The sequence below is a fragment of the Crocodylus porosus genome, unplaced genomic scaffold, assembly GCF_001723895.1.
Source record: "Crocodylus porosus isolate Cpor-Errol unplaced genomic scaffold, CroPor_comp1, whole genome shotgun sequence".
NCBI classification, from domain to species: domain Eukaryota; kingdom Metazoa; phylum Chordata; order Crocodylia; family Crocodylidae; genus Crocodylus; species Crocodylus porosus.
In genome coordinates this window covers 36,081,076-36,101,473 of record NW_017728918.1, presented here as the reverse complement: position 1 = coordinate 36,101,473, position 20,398 = coordinate 36,081,076, and the positions used below count along the sequence as shown (strand labels likewise).

The following is a 20,398-nucleotide window of genomic DNA, read 5'->3' as shown; positions in this document are numbered from 1 at the left end:
GAGCCGCCGCCGCCATGTGGAAACTCAACAAGAACAGCAAAGTGCTGCTGGACGCGTCCCCTGAGGAGGACGAGACCGCGCGGCTGCAGGACCCGCAGCCCTCGCCACCGCCACCCGCCTCCGCCGCCGCTCCGCAGGTAAGAGCCGGCCCGGCCCGGCCCGGCGCCCCGCACCCTGCAGTGCGGCGGCTTCGTGCCACGGCCCCGCATTGCCGCCCCGGCTGCAGCCGCGTCGCTGGGGTGGGGGGCCTGCTCCGCGGGTCCGGGTCTGTGCGGCCCCGACACACGTTAGGTGGGTGGCGCGGGGCAGCGGGAAAGGCGCCAGCAAGGTAGCCCGGCCGAACGTGCCAAGGGGAGGACGAGCAAAGAGCCTGCCATGGGCCTCTGAAAAGCGTCAGGGTCCTTCCCCTCCCATGTCCGTGTGGTAGGAGCTGCCACAAGGGGTTTTTTTTGCCCTTAGGTTGGTCAGTGAGGTGCCCCCCATGCTTTACGGTGCAGCCAACGCAGGGGGAGGTCGGGGGTTGCTCGAGTAGGGAGGGCCAGCAGCTGCAGGTGAAGCCACGCTGCTCAAAATTGTTCCTCCAGGGGCCTGCCCACATGCGGCTGTGCTGGGACATCTGCCCGCTGCGCCCTTGTTGCCCTGTGTTTCCCTACTGCCTCATTTATCGGGACTGTCCAGTCTTAATGTGACACGTTATGTGTGTAACACAGCTGACTACTGGCGAACTGTGCAATAAACGGAGACCTGCCACGCATGCATGCAAAGTAATTATTGCATAGAAACAATGAGTATTCGGCTATAAAAAGAGACGACTGCTTATGAAGTTAGTGCTTGAAAATGGGAAATGACTCTGTAGCTAGTTTCTATCCAGTTTTCATTTGAATGTGCAGCTGGGCCCTAGGGGCAACGGCTGTTCGCTTGGCCCTGTGTGGCCTGACCTGTAGCATAGCAGGGTCTTCCTGGACCTCAAATAAGGTTCTTGGGTGCGGCGGGGATACAAGTAATAGTAAGTGATCGAGTCCAATGTCAGATCGCTGTCAACAGTTCTAGTAAATAATGTTTCCCTCTGGTGCTTGCAGTTTTAGCATTTGATTTAAAATGTTGTGGGGGAGGGAGGGAGGAAAAGCAGGAAGAATGATTTCAATTTATTAACTGAAAAATTCTTGAGGGTTTACACGTCATGCTTAATTTAAAAAAAAATGCTTTTACCAAGTGGGAGATTAGGCTGTAATTACAGAGAAGACTGTAAATGAAAATAAGCTATAATTGGCTGGTCATTGAAATCAAAAAGGCTCTGACAATAGCAGTAAAATATTAAACATAGTGTAAAATAATAATTGAAGGAGGATTGCCTAGTTTTAAACTCTTAATAAGTGAGGGAGGGAATGAAATAATGTATATGCGAAAATTTTAAACTATGGCCAAGACTAGTTTTGACAAATCTATTTTATTTCTAGTGTGCTATGTAGAGTGGGACAATGATCAACATCTATACTGTGTTTCTAAAACATACTTTCAGGCAGGTGTTAAGGAGAATGCTGAAGTACAGTTGTAAAACCAGTTAGTGGTAGAGCTGAAAGCAGTGGGAGTTTTGATACTCACTTTAGGAGAACACTGAGTTTCCTCTTATTTGTGTTCATCAGGGAGATGAGATGTGAGGGGATTAAATGGTGCTCTGTACCTCCTGTGCATTACATAGCATTGCCGTGCCTCTTCCAACCCCCTGTTAAGGGGAGGGGAGTATATTGGTCCTCGAACAGGGCCTTAGGTGAAATAGCAGCTGTGGAGATCATTCTGTTCCTGTTGTATGGGCTGTGCATGAGAGAAATTTAGCCCTCTTCACCTCGTGATCCTGCGTACCTACTCATAGCACAGCATGAGCATTTAGCCTTGAACAAAAACTTCACCGAAAACTAGGATTGAGGACCTCTCTAATTTTGTCTTGTGCCTGACACCTAGACAGTGTTTTTGAGTTTTTGTTAGTAAATTAGAAAGTTCGGCGTTATATTTTGGCATCCACTGAATGTCACAACAACTGTGTTGATCTCTTGCCTTTAATGTGATCATTATGTTACTTTTTCTGGAATGCGGTTCTGAAGTTTTCCTAGTAAGTTTGGTAAGAAGAGAGGAACAGTATTTTCAGATTATTTAAAAAGACCATTTCATGCTTCCTTTGAATTTGTGGTATGTTATCTGTATCATCAAAATCAGGTATTAGTATTTTTAAGAGTTAATTTTGATTTTGTAGGTTTCCAATGTGTAATTTGAATAATGCATTATATTATAAACTGTTACGGTTCCTTAATTTTAAAATAACTTTGTGACAGTCATGCCATTGCAAGTATTGCCAATTTCAATTTTATTTATTCAGTTTACTTTCAGTGAAATACTACAGTTTTGTTTTAAAAACCTGTTTTATCAATGCCAAAATGTGATGTGTGTTTAATAGGGAAGAAGAGAAAGAGCTCTCACTTTTAGAGCGTGGTGGCTATAGCTTTATATTTCTTTTATTTTTGTTTCTTTAATTTAAGAAAAAATTTGATATTCCCGCTGCCCCCACTGTCCCCCAATCTTCTGTTACCTTACTCATTTTTAACTGTTCATCACCATCTCAGGTGGAATTTGAATTGGGCAGAGCAAAGGCTGAATTTGGGTCTCCTACTATGTTCTGGGCCAGTAGTTTAACCCTAAGCCTAGAGGCAGACACACAGTGACAATCCCATGTTTCCATGTTGAAAGGCTCGGGTTTAGCTACAAAGCAAACATTCTGACACAATTCCTTTGTCATGAATTATGTCAAAATATGTTGGTTTTGTTCCAGTTCAAAACAGAAAAAGGAAAAAAATATCCAACCCCAAAACTGCCATGAGATTTGAATTATCTTTTAGCTACTTGTAGGCTATTCAGAAGTGTCTACATAACACAGAGGTAGGTTGGGTTGTCAGTACTATTACTATTTCTACTGCTGCTACCACTACTTAAGCTGTTTCCTGTGATAGAAAAGACTAAACAAAGTTCTGAAAGAATTGGACAATACATTTAAGTTGGTATGTTTTTATTGGACACTTCTACATTTTACATTACAGAAATGTATTTTAATATATACATAAACTCTTTTCCCAACAAAACCTAAATTCCACCCAGAGTGGCGTTTAATAAAACTATAGAGCACAAGACCATATTGAAATTTAATGTGCTTTTCTTATCTTGCCATACCTACTGCATTTTCAAAGAACTTTGCAACCATGCATGGTAAATATAAGCTTAATTTTCAAGGCACTCATTGTGTTTCAAGTTGTAGTCAATTGTTTGAACTTGAAAAGATGTTTGTTTTGGACTCTTATAAGATGCAATGTTTTGGCATTCTTCGTAAGTCAGTTCTCATTCACTAAAGTTCTTATGTATAGTTCAGTCTTTTTTTTAAAGTAATGTCAGTGATATATTAATAAGTTATAGAAGTCATACATTGTGAGATGGTAATGAACATTTAAAAATATTAATAAGATAGCTGATAGGTAAGATTACATCATCTTTCTCGTAATTTCCAAAGAAAAAATACTGGAATTTTGTTTTCCCTCTCCTGTTTCCTTATGGTCTTACTTTCAATTATATTCAAAAACAGAAAAAAACTCAGGGGCATATTTTATCTTAAAAAGTGTTTAGATCTGTTTATTGAACATTTGAAAGGTAGGCTGTTTTGAATTATAATTATCTTGTTAATTAACATATTTAACAGTCATTGGTGCAATTTTGATGGAAGCTTCCATGTTACATGAATAAAATTCATACAGGGCCTGAGGGGATGGATAAAAAAATCAGTAAAATCTTCAGACATGTATTAGCCAGAATGCACTGATATTTTTGGGAATTCCCTTGATTAAAGATAGCTTACAAATGCAGGGGACTGGGCTCAATGGTCCAGGAACTGCTTTTAGTTCTGTGTTCCCATGTCAAACAGCCAATTGTTGTTTAAATGCAGCTAATAAATGTTAATCCAGCTAACTTTTCAAGTGTTCAAAAGTGCAGAAGAGATGTTTAGTTTATGGTGTTCCCTTGTCTCCTTCAGTTGTATTTTGGTTACCTCTGTTATAGTTTCCATCCAGCCTACTTCCTAAAAACTTTTATTTGGTTCTTCAATGATCTTTTCCTGGCCAGAGTTCAAGGCTTCCATTCCATCTTTGTTTTTTAACTCCCCTCTTGACAGGAAATATCTGTCAGAGTTTCATTCTTGAAACCTTGTCCTTATATGGTTTTTGTGATGCTTTGTTTCTTGGTTTTCCTTTTTCTCTAATCTCTCCATCCTACCTTAACTGGATTCTACTCCTTCTTTGCTCTATTCTCCACTGAAGAGACATACATTTATGCTTTGGCCTTTTTTTTTTTTTTCCCCTTCAAGTGACTTCATTTGCACACTGTATATAGTACCATCTTACACTCATGACTCATGGGTCTGGACTAGAGACCCAGGTCAGTCTACCTCTATTTACTTTTTTTTTTCCTCCAGAGAAAAAAAAAATCTATCCCCATTTCCTGCTCCCCCCTCCATCTTCCAAAAGCTCCACTTCCTGTTGTTTGCATCACTGTAGGCAATACTACCTTCCTCTTTATCTGTCAGGCATATAAACTTTGGATTTGCCATGACATTTGTGAGGTCTGTCCTTTTCTTTCTGTTCAGACAGGAGAAATTCTTGTGCAGTGCTTTACCTCCCCTAATCACTATAACTTTAGCTTCTTAGGTTTCACTAACACTGAAAGGATAGTGTTCCAGTCCATGCAAGTCACAACTGCTGAGACTAACTGTTTTGCTTGTAGGCCTGAGAGTATCACTCATTTTCATCTCTTTACCTGGATGTTTCTGAATGAGTAGTTAAAATCAGGTTTCTTGTCTTCATTTTCAAGGTTATTCATAACACTCTTCCTTACGGTTATTCATAACACTTAACTTCTCTCATTTTCAGAGAATCACAGAAAATTAGGGTTGAAAGGGATCTCAGGAGGTCATCCAGTTCAACTCCCTGCTCAGAGCAGGACCATCCCCAACTATATCATCTGAGCCAAGGCTTTGTCTAGCCAGATCTTAAAAACCGTAAAGGATGGAGGCTATGCAACCTCTCTGGGTAGCCTCTTCTAGTGTTTTACTACCATAATAGGCTAGGGACAGACATTCAAAATGCCTGAGCCCAAATTGATTCAGTGTTTTTAGGTTCGTTTAACCTGGCTAGGCTGAATCAGTTTGTAACTGTACAGACATCACAGAAATGCAGGCACATTTCAGCCACACTGCAGTGGCTCAGGCAAGAAGCCAGGGAGCCCTAGAGCAGCCCTCGCTTCCCTTCCAGAGTGCTGAGCTGAAGGGGGGGTGTCCAGGCCCCGGCAGGACAGCCAGGCAGATGCTTGCAGTCTCTGCTGGAGCTCCTACCAGGGAGCAGAGCCAGCCCTGCTGTGGAGCAGAGAGCCCCGCCCAGCCTAGAGAGCATGCCTGGATGCTGGGGGACTCGGGTTTAATTTAAACCAGCAAGGGGTCTGGGACAGACATTGCATAAACCGGTTTGACCCAAATCAGTTAAATCTGATCAGAGATGTAAGGTGGAAAATTTTCCAGTGCTTTATTTTTCTGTGGGAAATTTTCCATTTCTAAAAATTCATTGTTATATAAAATTCATTAGTAACAATGAATGGATGCCAATGCAGTATTAGGCAAGCTTGGCAGTTTCAGAGTTGTAATTAATGTTTTTCAAGTGATTATCCCTATGGAGTGTGTGAGAGAGTACATATATGTTTTATTGATTTGTAAACAGGAGAGTAAATACACTCACATAATAATCCAAACCAAAAATCAAGTTATGAATTCACCTAATTGGCTGTGTAGGTCAAATCAAAACCAAAGCCTAGCATATGTACAGTTCTCTGGGTGTGCTGAAATTAGTGTGTCAACAGTTTTCTGTGCCTTTGGTTTTTTATCTTAAATTTCAACAATGTAAGGGAAATACATGCTATTGAGTACTGTCTTTACATTTTTACAAGTATTCCAATAAAAATAATTTCTTTCCACATAAAGCTTTGAATTTGCTTGACTATAACATTTAAACCACATTAAGTGAGCTATATTTAATTTTTTTCCTAATTAAATATTTCAGTGCAAATACTTGTGACTATTGGGACATAAAATTAACATGGGGTACTTTTTTAGTTTTGTTTACTAAATATATGTCAAATAAACATGCTAAATCAGATCACACTTTATTTAGGGTATTGGAAAATTTTCTGGAAAACCCACATCTCTGAGTGTACATTCAACCAGGTTCATCTCAATCTGGTTTTAGCTTGGTTTATGTGCCCTGAACATCTGTTCTGTTACAGGTTTAAATCAGTTTTTGAACACTTAAACTGGTATGTGTATTGTCTGTCCCTAGCCCTAGTGAGAGAGTTTTTCCTAATATCTAACCTAAACTTCTCTTGTTGCAACTTGAGACCATTGTTCCCTGTTCTTTCATCTGCCACCACTGAGAACAGTCTAGCTCCATGCTCTTTGGAACCCTGCTTCAGGGCATTAAAGGCTGCTCTTAAATCAGGTGTGGCTGGTGAACTCAGACTGATGGAGCAGTGGAGCGTCCCATGGGAGTGGCAGGGGGGTTTGCAGTTGGCCAGGGGGCAGGGGTTTGCATCCTTCCTGCTACCAGAGTGCCCAGCTGGCTGCAAACCCTACCCCGCTGCCAGCCGGCTGCAAAACCCCTCCCCCCCGCTCCCGTGGATCGCTCCACCACCTCACCAGTCTGAGTTCACTAGCCGTGCTTGTCTTAAATCCAGCCTCAGTCTTCTCTTCTCCACACTAAATAAGCCCAGTTCCCTCAGCCTCTTCTCAGAAGTCATGTGCCTGAACTCCGTCACCATTTTCATTGTCATCTGCTGGACTCTCTCCAATTTGTCCACATCCTTTATGTAGTGGGGGGCCCAAAACTGGATGCTATTTCAGATATGCTTTCACCAGTGCCGAATACAGTGGAATAATCACTTTGCTCAATTTCCTGGCAACTCTCCTACTAATGCAGCCCAGTATGCCTTCTTCACAACAGGGGCATGCTTTTGGCTCATACTAGGATTATTGTTGACTGTAACTCCTTGGGTCTTTTTCTGTGGAGCTGCTGCTTAGCCAGTTGGTCCCCAGCCTGTTCAGGTATATGGGATTGTTCTATCCTAAGTGCAGGATTTTGCTCTTGTTTTTACTGAACCTCGTGGGGTTCCTTCCACTTCAGTTCTCCAATTTCTCTAGGTCTATCTTGCTGCTAGCCCTACATTCCAGCATATCTACTACTCTCCCTAGGTTGGTGTCATTTGCAGACTTGCTCAGAGTGCACTCCATCTCATTTCTTCATCAACGATCTGGAAAATTGAACAAAACCAGGCCCAGGACCAACCCCTGGGGCACTCCAGTTGATAACCAGCTGCCAACTAAACATCAAACCACTGATTACTACCCTTTGAGCGCAACCATCCAGCCAGTTTTCTAACCACCTTACAGTCCATACTTATATGGGAATTATCAAGTGTATAATGCAAGATAGAGAATGGATATGGGGGTTTTAGTGGATCACAAACTTAAGAGTTAATGTTATTCTATTGCAAGAAAAGCAAACATAATATTGGGATCTTTTAAGAGAGGTGTCATATGTAAGACATGTGGTAACTTTATACCACTCTCTACTTAGGAGCAGTAAGATCTCAACTGAACTACTCTGCCTAGTTCTAGACGCCACACTCCCAGAGGAATATGGACCAGTTAGAGAGACTCCAGAGGAGAGCAACAAAAATGATCAAGAGGTATAATAGAAATGGCCTATGAGGAAAGACCAAAAGCACTGAGTTTCGTTGGTCTAGAGAAGAGGAGAGTGAGAGAAGACATCGTAACAGCTCCAAAAATATAAAGCACTTCATTGTTTTCCATGGGGACAGAACAAAAACAACCTGCAGCCAAATGCAAATCATAATGCTAATTTGACTCTGCTAGTAACGCCACCTTTCTTTGTCAACTTTCTCTGGGTTTTCCAATGCTGGTCTTTATGTATGGTATGTTTTCCTTTAACTGATCCATAAGGCCATAATCTTTTTCTCTTTCAAATCTTTCCTTAGGGTCCACCTTCCCCAAGCTGCCCATTTGATGTTCATATGTGATTTGTACAATATCTAGTAAGTGTGGTCCTAGTGCTATTTGGGGCCTCTGGATGGTACTGTAATGGCTATAAAATAATAACTTCCCGGAAGGAAATTAAAATATTTTGTTTTTCAGTCAGGCTAAAATTTTTATCAACTGAGGAGCCAGTAGAAAGCAAAGTTTTGTTTGAAATAAAAATAAGTCAGAAAAGAGTAGCCAACCTTTTCCTGTAATCAATTCATATACTTATGCAGACTAGTTAAACAAATCTAGCAAATGAATTCAGGGGCAAGTAAGAAAAGTTAATTCCTGTGAACTTTATACAGGAGATTTTACAGCAGTTTCTGTGGGACCTTTACATGAATAAAGAATATCAGAATAAACCCAGTATAGAAATACAGTATAGATGGACCTGTGTTAATGCCAAAACTGGTCATAAAAGCAATATGCTAAAAAAAGCAGATTTGTTAGTAAAGTTAATGCTAAAGCCACCTGGACATGAGAGAGCAGGTTGATATTGTATATCTAGACTTCCAAAAGCCCTTTGATCTAGTATCCCACGATGTCCTCATGAGAAAATTGGAGGGTTGTGGGCTTAAATCTGAGACGGTCAGGCTGGTGAGAAACTGGCTGCAGGATAGGACCCAGAGAGTTGTCGTGAATGGATTCATGTCATCCTGTCGAGAAGTGAGCAGTGGTATCCTACAGGGGTCAGTGCTTGGTCCAGTACTTTTCAGCATCTTTATTGATGATTTGGATGTGGGGTTGAAGAGCTCACTGGTCAAGTTCATGGACAACACCAAGTTATGGGGAAGTGTGTTCTCACATGAAGATAGGCTACAGATACAGGTGGACTTAGACAGGCTAGGCTAGCAAGTTGGATGAATCAGAACCTGATGAAGTCCAACATCAAGAAATGTAAAGTGTTCCACCTCAGAACGAGCAACCCCCAACACACCTACAGGCTTGGCAGCACCAAATTCATTAACACCACAACTGAAAGGGACCTGGGGGTAATAATAGACCACAGTATGAATATGAGCCAACAGTGTGATGTTGTAGCCAGTGCATCTCCAGCAAAACCAAGGAGATGATTCTTCTGCTCTACTCAGCACTGGTGAGACCACAGCTGGGGTACTGTGTCCAGTTCTGGGCACCACACATTAACAAGAACATGGACAAGCTTGAGAGAGTCCAAAGAAGAGCCATCCGTATGATCTATCTTACACAGCAAGCCATACAATGAAAGGCTGAGGGATCTGGGATTCTTCCGCCTGAAGAAAAGGCTGAGAGGGGACCTGGTAGCAGCTTACTGCTATGCTAGGGGAGTACATCAAGGGCTCGGTGAGCAACTGTTCACCAGGGTACCTGAACGAAAACTAGAAGTAATGGTTACAAACTCCTGGAAGACTGATTCAGGCTCAACATTAGGAAAATCATCTTGACAGTCAGGGTGTCCAGGTGGCGGAATAAGCTCCCTTCAGAGGTGGTGCAAACATAGACTCATAGATGTTTGGGTTGGAAGGGAACCTCAGCAGATCATTGAGTCTGACCTCCTGCCTTGGGCAGGAAAGAGTGCTGGGGTTAGACAACCCCAGCCAGGTGCATGTCTAGCCTCCTCTTAAAGAACCCCAAGGTAGGGGAGAGTACCAGCTCCCTTGGAAGCCCATCCCAGATTCTGGCAACCCTCACCGTGAAGAAGTTTTTCCTGATGTCTAACCTAAATCTGCTCTCTCTCAGTTTGTGGCTGTTGTTCCTAATCACCTACCCTGGAAATCTTCAAGAGGAGACTAGATAGTTACCTTGCTGGGGTTGCCTGACCCCCAGTTATCTTTCCTGCTTAGTGTGGGGGGCTGGACCTGATGATCTTCCAAGGTTCCTTGCAGCCTTACAGTTTGTGAATCTATGAATCTATATGCAGCCTATTAGATACTTCTTTTCAGAAACTAGGCTGTTGGTCTGTAGTGAAGAAAGGTGCCAGAAAGCTTTTTTCAGACACACAGTTTAACTGAATATGCTCTGTGTGTGTGTGTGTGTGTGTGTGAGATCCTAACTTTCATGTTACTGTAACTGCATTATTGACATGGAGAACTTTATTTTGTGAATCAGGAAGGCAGGTAACATATGAATTGTGTAGGTGAGTTGCCTCTATTTTAGGTAAACTGTTTGGAAAAAAAATGATGGGACAGTTTTTGTAGATTTCATAGACATTAGGGCTGGAAGGGACCTTGCGAGATCATCAGGTCCAGCCCCCTGCCCAAGGTGCAGGAAGTCAACTGGTGTCAGATTACCTCAGCAACATAAGCATCCAAGCGTTTCTTGAATGTATCCAGTGTAGGTGCTTGCACCACTTCTGTGTGGAGTCTATTACTTGGATGGTAAAGAAGTTTTTCCTTATGTCCAGTCTAAAACAATCTTCCAGCAGTTTGTGACTGTTAGACCTTATCTTCCTTTGGGGTGCCATGATGAACAGACATTATCCTAGTTCCTGATGCATATCCCTTATATACTTATAGGCTGCCACCAAGTCACCTCTGAGTCTTTGCTTCTCCAGTTTTCTGTCAGAAAATTCCATGGGAATTTCCATGAAATGTCAGAATTTTCCATGGGACAAAAATTCTTTTCCTCACTGGTTCTATTTTTAGTTCTCTAAATGTTAATAGTGTTGCTTTTATTTTTTTTTTTTGATCAAAGTCTAAATGAGATGTATATGAGTTTTCTTCCACTGAAAAAGATTGAAGTGGATTAGTGCAGAAATGCATGATAATGGGAAGAAGTAATGAATTTAAGAAGAAACTCTTTGCAAAGCCTAATTAACACAGAAACCAGAACTTATAAAGTTTTTCCATGAAAGTTACATTTTTGCAGTATTTCACATATAGTATTAAACCTTTGAAATTAGTGGACACATAAGATAACTGAAACAGTTTACGTGGATTGAGAGTGTGTAGAGTTATTTATTTCTTTTAACAAATCATCAACTTTGATTTTAGATTTTTTTTTAATACACCTATTTAAATTAAACTCTAAATTAGGCTGTGTTATCATAAGGCCTAAATTGAAAGGTAATCTATTAAAGCCATTCAAATTTTTAAAAAGGAGCTTAGTGTAAGCTGTTGAAAGTTTAAAGGAAGCCAGACTACTGAATTGGGAAGAGATGTGTTACTTCCTAAGCAGAGTTTATTGAGGTGATAACCTGCTTTTTGCAGCTGTAGATTCTTTTGCAAGTTCAGAAAAAAAATGTTTTCTTTATAGTTTAGTCTAGGCCAGTTTACCAGCTTTTTAAAAAATTATGGAGTTGAAAATTGTAGGAAAATTTGTTTCCTTCTTCCAGCTTACAAATAAAAATAGGTTTGAGGTTGAGATCTAGTTCTAAACTTGGGAAGGATATGGTGACCAGAAACAATTTCTTCAACTCATTGTCTGATACTTCCTTGGTTGAATATGTTGTTTCATTTTAACTGCAAAATGTGTTTTGATAAAATTTTTCTTAAATATCTGTTTCTGTTAGCATAGTTTTATTATCTGATAATAGAAAAATATATTGCTGGTGAGCTTCATTTTAACTGAATTGCATTTTCTATCCAAAAAGTTGAAATCAGTCACCATTTAAAAGAAAGAAAGAAAGAAAAAGTTGAGCAAATAAGAAAGATAAACTTTATTATATAATATGTAGAAATTAAGAATCTGAATAAATGCACATGGCTGTAAAGCTGTATAATTGCTAAATGTGCATAATGGCTGCACCCCCCCCCCCCAAAAACATGCTTTACTAAAAGCAGCAGCACATTAGTTGGATACGTCTCTGCAGCATCTGTATAGATTGGGTGCTTCAGCAGAGCCTTTTGGTGATTTATCTAAAGCTGATTAAATCAGCTATTAGATAAAAGCACCAAAAAGCCCCATTAAAAGCACCTGATCTATATAGATGCTGGGCGAGCTGGGTCCAACTAATGCACTGCCTCTTCTGTGCTTCCCCCAGGATCATTGCTGCACCGCTTTCCCTTAGGAATGCCCAGGGGCTACTTACTGCATGAGGGGCCAGCAGTGACCCCTAAGACCTGGTACTGTCTGCTCCAGCTGCTATGCTGCCTCCTTGGGCCTAGCCAGCCCTACCTAGGGGCTAGGCCAGGCTCTGCATGGCCCCAGCACCATGAGAGGGATGGGGAAGGACATAGTACGTCTGGCAGAGGCCACCCTTCTGGGACCAGATCCCCACCATTACCTGGGGGGGAGTTGGGGAGGGCTTGGCCTGGCAGTGTGGAAGAGGCTTCTAAGTCTGGGCCACAGTGGCACAAGTGCAGTGGGAGGCACAGGGAGACTGTCATCCTGCCTGGGCCTTGCCACTGGGGGCAGGGAGTGGGGCAGCTGGACCTACCATGAGGCTAGGAGTCCTGCTGCTTTGTGGTAGGAAGCCCCATCTGACCCCTCTGGTGGGACCTGGCACCTTCCTCCTTTTGGGGGAAGCATCCAGGCACAGGAGAGGTCTGCAGCCCCAGCCCCCCTTCTTGTGGGGTAAGGGGAAGCCATGGTTCTGCAGCTGGGTAGCACCCCTAGTGTCTTGGCCATACCTGTTGCCCCTCATCTGGGGCCTATGCAACACTAGGAACATGGTGAAGATACAAGTAGCCAGGGCCATGACTGTTTCTGCCAGAGGTCACTAAATGGTAAGTCATAAATTGTATACATGCGTGTCATTTAACCATTTACATCTTTAAGTAAGATCAAGTTTAGTTGTAAATCAACATATTTTAATTACTACTCACCAATAAGAATAAACTTTTTGTAGGAAAATAAAAATTTGAAGTTCAAAATACAGTTAAAATCGGGTGTACAAATCACTTTGATTTTTAAATCATTCTACCTGGACATTTCAGTTTTCTAAATGATTTTGTTAAGGAGTGAACCCCAAAAATTCAGCAATCAGGGAGTTATATTGTTGCCCACCATGGATACTTTCAGGGGGCCTATGCCTAAAGTACAAAAATATGGCTAAAAGAGGAAGGTTCCAAAGCCTGTTTCTGAGTGACTACTAAGTGACCATTCTAAGATATTACAACCTGCTGCAGGTTTGTGCACCGGTCCTCCTCCCACTTCTCATTCTCCTCTCTATTGAGTCTCCTCTACAGATGTAAAAGATGAAACCAGTAATTATATTTATACCATTTAATTGTTAACATTTGCTGTTTACCTCTTGGCTCAGTGCTGCCCGGGAGGCAGCATGGTTCCAGGCTGCAGCATCGTGTGGCTGCTGCAGCATGTTGGTAATTAGTGGCTACCTGGGGGAGTGGAGCGGGTAAAGTTTTGCCGCGGACCTAGCAAAGCTTAAATAAGAGTGAGTGCAGCAGCGGGGCTGCCATTGCGTGCTACAGGGGTGGTCTGCAAGGAGCCAGGTTTCCTCTCCGCTACTATCCACAGATCTCCTGCCTGCCCGGACAGCCACAACCAGGTGGTGCTTGTAGCCCATGGGTGCCCGGAGCCCTGGGCAGCCCCTTCCTCCTGCCTGTCCCCTGGGCTCTGGCAGCTGCTGCATGGCAAGGATCCATGGTGGCTCTCCCAGCCCAGGACCATGTGGTGGATGGATATACCATGCAGGATTGCACTGGAGGCATCCACCTGTGGGCTAAGCACTCTCTAGGAGCCACAGCTCTGGATCAAACCTTCAGCCGAGCAGGCGGACTGCAGCTCCAGCGCAGCTGCTGGCTGCATCCAGACAGGAAAGGGACTGTGTGCTAGTCCCTTCCCTGCCTGACTGCAGCCAGTAGCTGGGCCAATACCACATTCTTGCTCGGCTGAGGGCTTGCCCCCATGCTGCGGCTCCTAACAGAGGGTGCTCAGCCCACGGGTGGATGCCTCAGGTGTGATTCTGTATGGCATAGTTGGTCTACCACATGCCTCCAGGCTGGAAGAACTGTTGTGGATTGTTGCCAAGCGGCAGCTGTTGGAGCCTTGGGGAGAGAAGCGCCACCTGGGGCTCTGGGCATCTGCAGGCACCACTTGGGTGCAGCATGGCTCTCCCAGTAGATGAGAGGCTCTCTGGGTGCTATGGGGAGGGCACCTGGCTCCATTCAGCCCACCCTTGTTGCACCTGATGGCAGCCCCTGCTGCTGCACTTGCTCCTATTTAAACCCTGATGGTTCTGCCATGCAACTTTTTCTGGTTCCGCTCCCGCAAGTAGCCGCTAATTACCTCCTTGTTGCAGCAGCCTTGCGATGCTGCAGCCTAGATCTGTACCACCTCCCAGGCAGCCCCTGCCAGAGCCTCTCCCCCAACAGCTGCACCACCGAGCCAGGGACCCTGTTGACCTGCACGGCTGCTGCTGCTGCTTGCCCATTCCTGAACGCTCACCCTGCAGAGTCTGCTGTGGCCAGGGCCTTTAGTCCTGGCTGGTGGCAGAACTCGCTACAATCCTGCATATTGCTCTCAGCCCCATTTCCCTGTACTGCCCTGCCCTCCTGCTGCGTGCTGTTTAACCGTGTAGCTCATGTAATTAGGTTAAATGGGTAATTTTTAAAAAAATATTTACATTCCTAGTCTCCCCAGACCGTATAAGCAAATATGTGTTATGTATTGTGATAGGTAGCCAGACTTGTCCTGGGTTATGTACTTACCTTGTGCTTTTGGAATAAAAGGGTCATTTGTAGACCTATCTCGTTGCTGCTTTTATCAGTTGCTAACCTATCACTATGCCTGAAATTAAGGTAACAGTACTTGCTATATGCTATAGTCAGTATATGCTATATAGTGAGTGGGTTTTACCTTGTGGGCCATGAAGCATTTGCTAATCACAAGGTGCTATTTCAATATCTGTTAACTTATATTTTAATCTTTTCAAGTGAATTAAATACATAGGATAAATAACATTCTGTTCTTTTATTGTGGCAGTATTGTGTAGCTGCAGGACCAGGGTAAGAGGAATATACAGAAAGTAACTTAAATGAAATAAATATGTGAATTAGAATTTGCAGCAGCCAATGCAGTGAACCTGGGGCTTTTCTATTTGAGTCTGTGGTACAAAAGGAATTTTTCTAAAAACTGCCCACTGCCCATCAGTGCGGATGCAAGGAATACTTTGTATAAGTATCATAGTTGTTAGGGGCTGGAAGGGACCTTACAGATCATTGGGTCCAGCCCTCCTGCATTTGGGCAGGAAAGATTGCTGGGATCAGATGACCCCAACAAGATGGGCATCAAGATGTTTTTTGCAGATTGCCAGGGTGGGTGACTGTACTTCCTTATTGTAGACAAGGTCTTCTTGAGTAGATTAAGTCTAGATATAGTGGACTGCTTTTTAAGCTTGTGAATACTTGGATGATGGGGTCATGCATGCCTGCTTTCAGAAATACTCCTATTTAAACCTGGTTTTAAAACATGTTTTTGTGCTTGATAATACAGTTTCATTTATGAATTGAAAAATATTATGTTTTAATCTAAGTATGTACCTAGGCCAAAAACAAACCAAACATATTGGCCAAGCATACTTATATTTTTCTTTCCGTTAAAAAAAACAAAAAAAACCCAGACCATGCTTTTGTTATAACCACTTTTTAAGACTTCCCATCTACAGTGTAAAAATAAGCTGAATTTGAAGAGCATAGGATGAGTACTTATGTTTAGACTTTTTGTTTGCTTTTTCTCTATATATGAGAAAACAGTGGTTGAATCCAAAAATCTGTTTTTCTTTTGGATTAATTTAGTTAGTATTTTTACCAGTGGTAGTTGTAGGTGAGTTACAAGTTAAAATCTGTCCAGATGGCTACTTTACCCTGAAAAAAGGAAAATGAACCTCATAAAACGGATTCTAAATTTTCAGCAGACAGTAAAAATGTAGCTGAGTGCCTGATTTAATAAAATAATCTTATCAGATTAACTCCAAGAGGGACTAACAGCCTGACAGGGCAGTATAAAAGGCATCTTCTGGCAGCTGGACATGTAGTCATGTGTCCAAGAAGCAAAAGATTTATGGCAGAGTAATGCTAATTTACACCCATCTCTTGTTTATTTCTTTTTGTAATAAATACACATTTTAGTTTTTATAAAATCTGTATTTTCAGGTATGGTACCATGCTTGCACTTACCCAATGAGGTCATAAAACTTTATAAAATATTTGACTTCAAGCTTTTACTGTGCCCATTTTTTCTATGTCCATTTAAACTCAATTACTGTTTTTGGGATGTTGACTTGACAGTGCCATGAGTGCAAATGTGTATACTTTCTTACACTTTACTTTGTTCCTGGTATGTTTATGCACAACAAACAAAATGTGGCCTACTGAGAGTATCATTGTGCTTCTGCTAGCTGTTTCCTTCCGAATTGCTTTTGTGTACATTTACTAAAGCCCTCTGCTTCTGAGCTGGGTTTTAATCCAGACAAAATTACGTTTTGTCTTCATAATATACTTTAACCCAGTCTACATTTTATTTGATGTTATATCAGAATACATCCTGAACTTTGGAACACTGTCTACTTCTTTTCACCTATCAGTTCTTGTTGTTGCTTCTTGAAGACATTAATTAGGTGGTATGACTTCTAACTGGGCTGTCTCTGATCTGTCTATATTTATATAGTTATTTTACTGCTTAGTTTGTAATTAGTCATTTGGGAATCTTTCCATTTTAAGAGGTTAATTTGCAGTTTTGTAGTTTCTCAAGTGATTTTAAACTTTTTTTTTCCAAAATATTTTTGTCAGGTATGGAGGATGGATGAGAATATGATTCTTTTCTTGAATAACCTTTACTGTTTTCACTGAGAAACCAAGTATCTCCAGTTCTTAATGTAGTTAACACTTGTAGGCACCATAGTGTAGATTTTAAATTGTAGCATGCTAATTCTCTTTTATGAGCTGGGTGGGGATCAGAAGAGATAATAAGGAGAGGTCATCAGGAAAGAGATGGTTTATGTTTAAAGGAGTTACAGTTCAAATAATCATTATCCAGATCTATAAGTTTGTATTTGCATTGATTTTTAAAATCCAGTTTGTATTTTATATAAGGGTTGACACACTGATCAGAGAAATAATCATTTACTTTATGCACTAAAGCCTGTCTTACCATGCTTTTAATTGTTCAATGTTCAGGCTCTCTTAAGTTTAGCCTGCATCCTTAAAATGAATGAACAAAAGAGATGGATTCATCTCCTTATTTTCCTTTTGCAAAAGAAACTAAGGAAAGTAGATCAACACAGTAACCTTTGTACAAAAATGTGTATGCTTATTGAATTAATCCCTTGAGTACTTCATAGTTTGCAGTGTCCAACAAAAGGACACTTGTGTTTTCCTTGTGGAAACACATTGTATGCACTAACATTCTGTTGCCAAAATTGGAAGGTCATTTGAAGTTGTCTATCAAGGTTTTTCATATGCATGGAACATTAATATTTAGTTAGAGGAACATTCTCCAAAAAGTTTAACATGGATGTAAAAAAGAAATAGGATAATACTGTAAATTACCTAAACTAATATTTTAGTGCATATTTCTGAAACAATCCAGAATGTCCAAATTCATTATATAGCATGATAAAGCAATCTGACCTTGAAATATCCAATGAAAGGAAAACTAGAGTAAAATCTACTTCCCATTAAAAATAAAAGGGGACATAAAATATATTTATCAATCAAAACATGAACTAATATGTGATGTTGAGGGGAAAAATAGAGGGGAACATAGTTTCATCACTACTAACTTTTTAACTTGAAGTTGCTGGATCTTCTAGTAATAAGGATATAGTAGTGTAGAGGTTTATGCTTAAATGGCTGATTCTTATACATTCTTCAAAAGCTCAGTGTCTACCATCCTCCCATCCACCTTGTTTCATGGACTGTCTGTAAACCCCCCACCTCTTCACTCTCCCATCCTCCACTACCATGTGTGTCTTATTTATTCTCCTTCCACCTCCATGCCAAGGGTTCTCTGTCTTCCCACTCCCACATTTTCCCCAGGTAGTAGTGGCTCTGTATGGATCCTTATTTCCTTGATGGGGTCACCATTTTAAAACTGCACAAGGAACAGACAGAACTAAATTAAAGGGTATTGTTATGCTGGAATATGTTAACATGGGAGTGGGCAAAATATGGCCTGTGGGCCAGAGCCAGCCTGCCAGGTGATTCTACCTGGCTAGGGGCAGGTCCTTTGGCCCTGCCCAGCCCAGGTATGGTGGGCAGCCCTGGCTGTGGCACTTGCGCCCTGTCCTGCCACTCGTGGGCATAGAGATGCTGCCTGGTACAGCTTGCCTCATCTCTCTTTGTGGCTCTCAGACATGCTGGGGAGCTGTAGTCTGCAGGGTGGTATGGTGGGGTGGGTATGGCAAAAGGGCCAGACTCGGTTTCCTGTGCTCTGGCACCGCTTCAACACCTTGACTGTGCCCCCAGAGCTCCTGGCCAGTCTCCAGATATGGGTGCTGGGGTTCTTCTGATCAGGATGGCACTGGGTCTCTGAAAGTGTCCTGAGCCTCACTTTGCGGGACGGTGGGCAGGAGGGTCTGCCTCCACAACCAGGTCCACACCTTCTGCCTTCAGACTCTGCAGAGGCTCCTGTACTGTGCTGGTAGCCAGGCAACATGGTGCCTGATTGCCTTCAAGTTGCTCCACTGCCTCTGAGGGTTCTCGTAACTCTCCTACCTCTGGGGTCTCCCCAGACAGGACCTGGAGGAGCTGTTGGATTTCTGCCAGGACTTCCTCAGGGCCTGGTGGCTGGTCTGTGCTTGTAGCTACCCAGAGATGGTTGCCCAGGGTGCTGACCTCCTTGTAGAGCCCCTGCTGAAAAACCCGTAGCTGGTGGTGCCAGCGATGGGGGTGCCCTAGGTCTGCTGGAAGATGGTCCTGACCAAAATGACTTGTATTGGAGACCACCTGGTCTATGCCAGGTGGGGATGGGTGGATCCCTGCTGTTTACTTCAAGAGGTAGTCTGCCCTGTCACCCTCTGCCCCTGCCTACACTCACTAGGTCCTGCGCTAGGACAGTCCCTGCCCTCAGTATCCCCCAGCTGTCCAGAGCTAGTTGTGGAGCTGTAGCCTTGGCAGACCCCACAGCGCCCCGAGGAATCTCATAGTTTCATCTTAGCAGGCTGGGGGATACCAAGCTGGTTCGCCTTGAAACAGCGCACCACCACCAGCTCTATATGCTCGTGTTCTTCACAGTCTATCATCCCATCTCCTGACAAGTGTTGGAACACCCAAGGCAAAGGTGCTGGCAGTGGTCCCTATTGGACAAGTCTGTATTCCATGAGCCATCAAGGACCTCAGCTGGGCTAAGGAGAGAAAGTCAGAAAGCCTGAGGCTGAATCAATTCAGTCTTTACAAGTTAGTCTAAGCTGTGTAGATAGAACCGATAAGCAAGTGAACAGATACTCACTTTTGATTCTGGAAATGCAGCCACATGTCTGCAGTGGTTCAAGGCCAAAGCTGGAGGGGTGCTAGAGCATGCCTCCCTGCTCAGCTGGAGCAGATAGCTTGGGCCAAGGTTAGCCCACCCACCCTGCAAGGGGGTCATTTTCAGGGGAGATGCAAAACATCCAGGGATGCTGGGGGACTTTCAGTTAATTTGAATCTAGAGGGGATCTGAGAGAAAAGTTCAGTAAACCAATTTAACCTAAATCAGTTAAGTCTGATGCTACGTCCATCCAGGTTTATCTTAAACCAGTTTTGGCTATTTTGAAAGCGGTTTATGTGCACTGAACTTTTGCTATATTACAGATTTGAACAAGTTTCCTATTGCTTATACTGATTTGTGTAATTTCTGTCCCTAGAAGTTGAGTGCAAATGCGTGGTGGCTTCTTCACAGAGCCATTACCACAGACTTGTATCTGGTGTGCTTTATGGAGACTCCCAGCATTTGCCCCTTTTGGCAACAGAGGGAGCTACCTTGAGTCTGTGAGGTTGCAGCCCCCCTTGTACCTTCTCCAGAACCTGCTGCTGAGGTTTTGGCTACATTTCTCCCTACACCTTTGGAAGGAAGCTCTGGCCGGGGGGAACCCAGGCGAGTGCAGGGCTGTCTTCCAGTCGCTTCTCTGTTCATGTCTCCAAGCAGAGTTTCATTAGTTGGTATCCACAGACTCCCTCATTTTATTCAGGACCCATTGGACACTGGCTGGTGTAAATCAGTTGATGTGTCCCTAGTAGCCTCCCTTAAGTGATGTTGAGGGGTAACCAACATGGGTTCATCCCAGGCCAATCCTGCCTGACTAACCTGGTTTCTTTCTATGACCAGGTAACAAAGAGCTTAGATGGGAAGGAGGAAGTCGATGTCATCTTC

At 42.8% G+C, this 20,398-nt stretch overlaps 1 protein-coding gene across 1 annotated transcript in view; it reads left to right on the top strand.

The window, feature by feature from the left end:
- Positions 1-6: 6 nt before the first annotated feature.
- TDRP (testis development related protein) overlaps positions 7-20,398 on the top strand; it is a 48,389-nt gene continuing 27,997 nt past the window's right edge. The window contains exon 1 of the mRNA XM_019537478.1: positions 7-137. Coding sequence (XP_019393023.1) covers positions 15-137 — 123 coding nt within the window. The 5' untranslated portion in view covers positions 7-14. The remainder of the gene's footprint in view (positions 138-20,398) is intronic.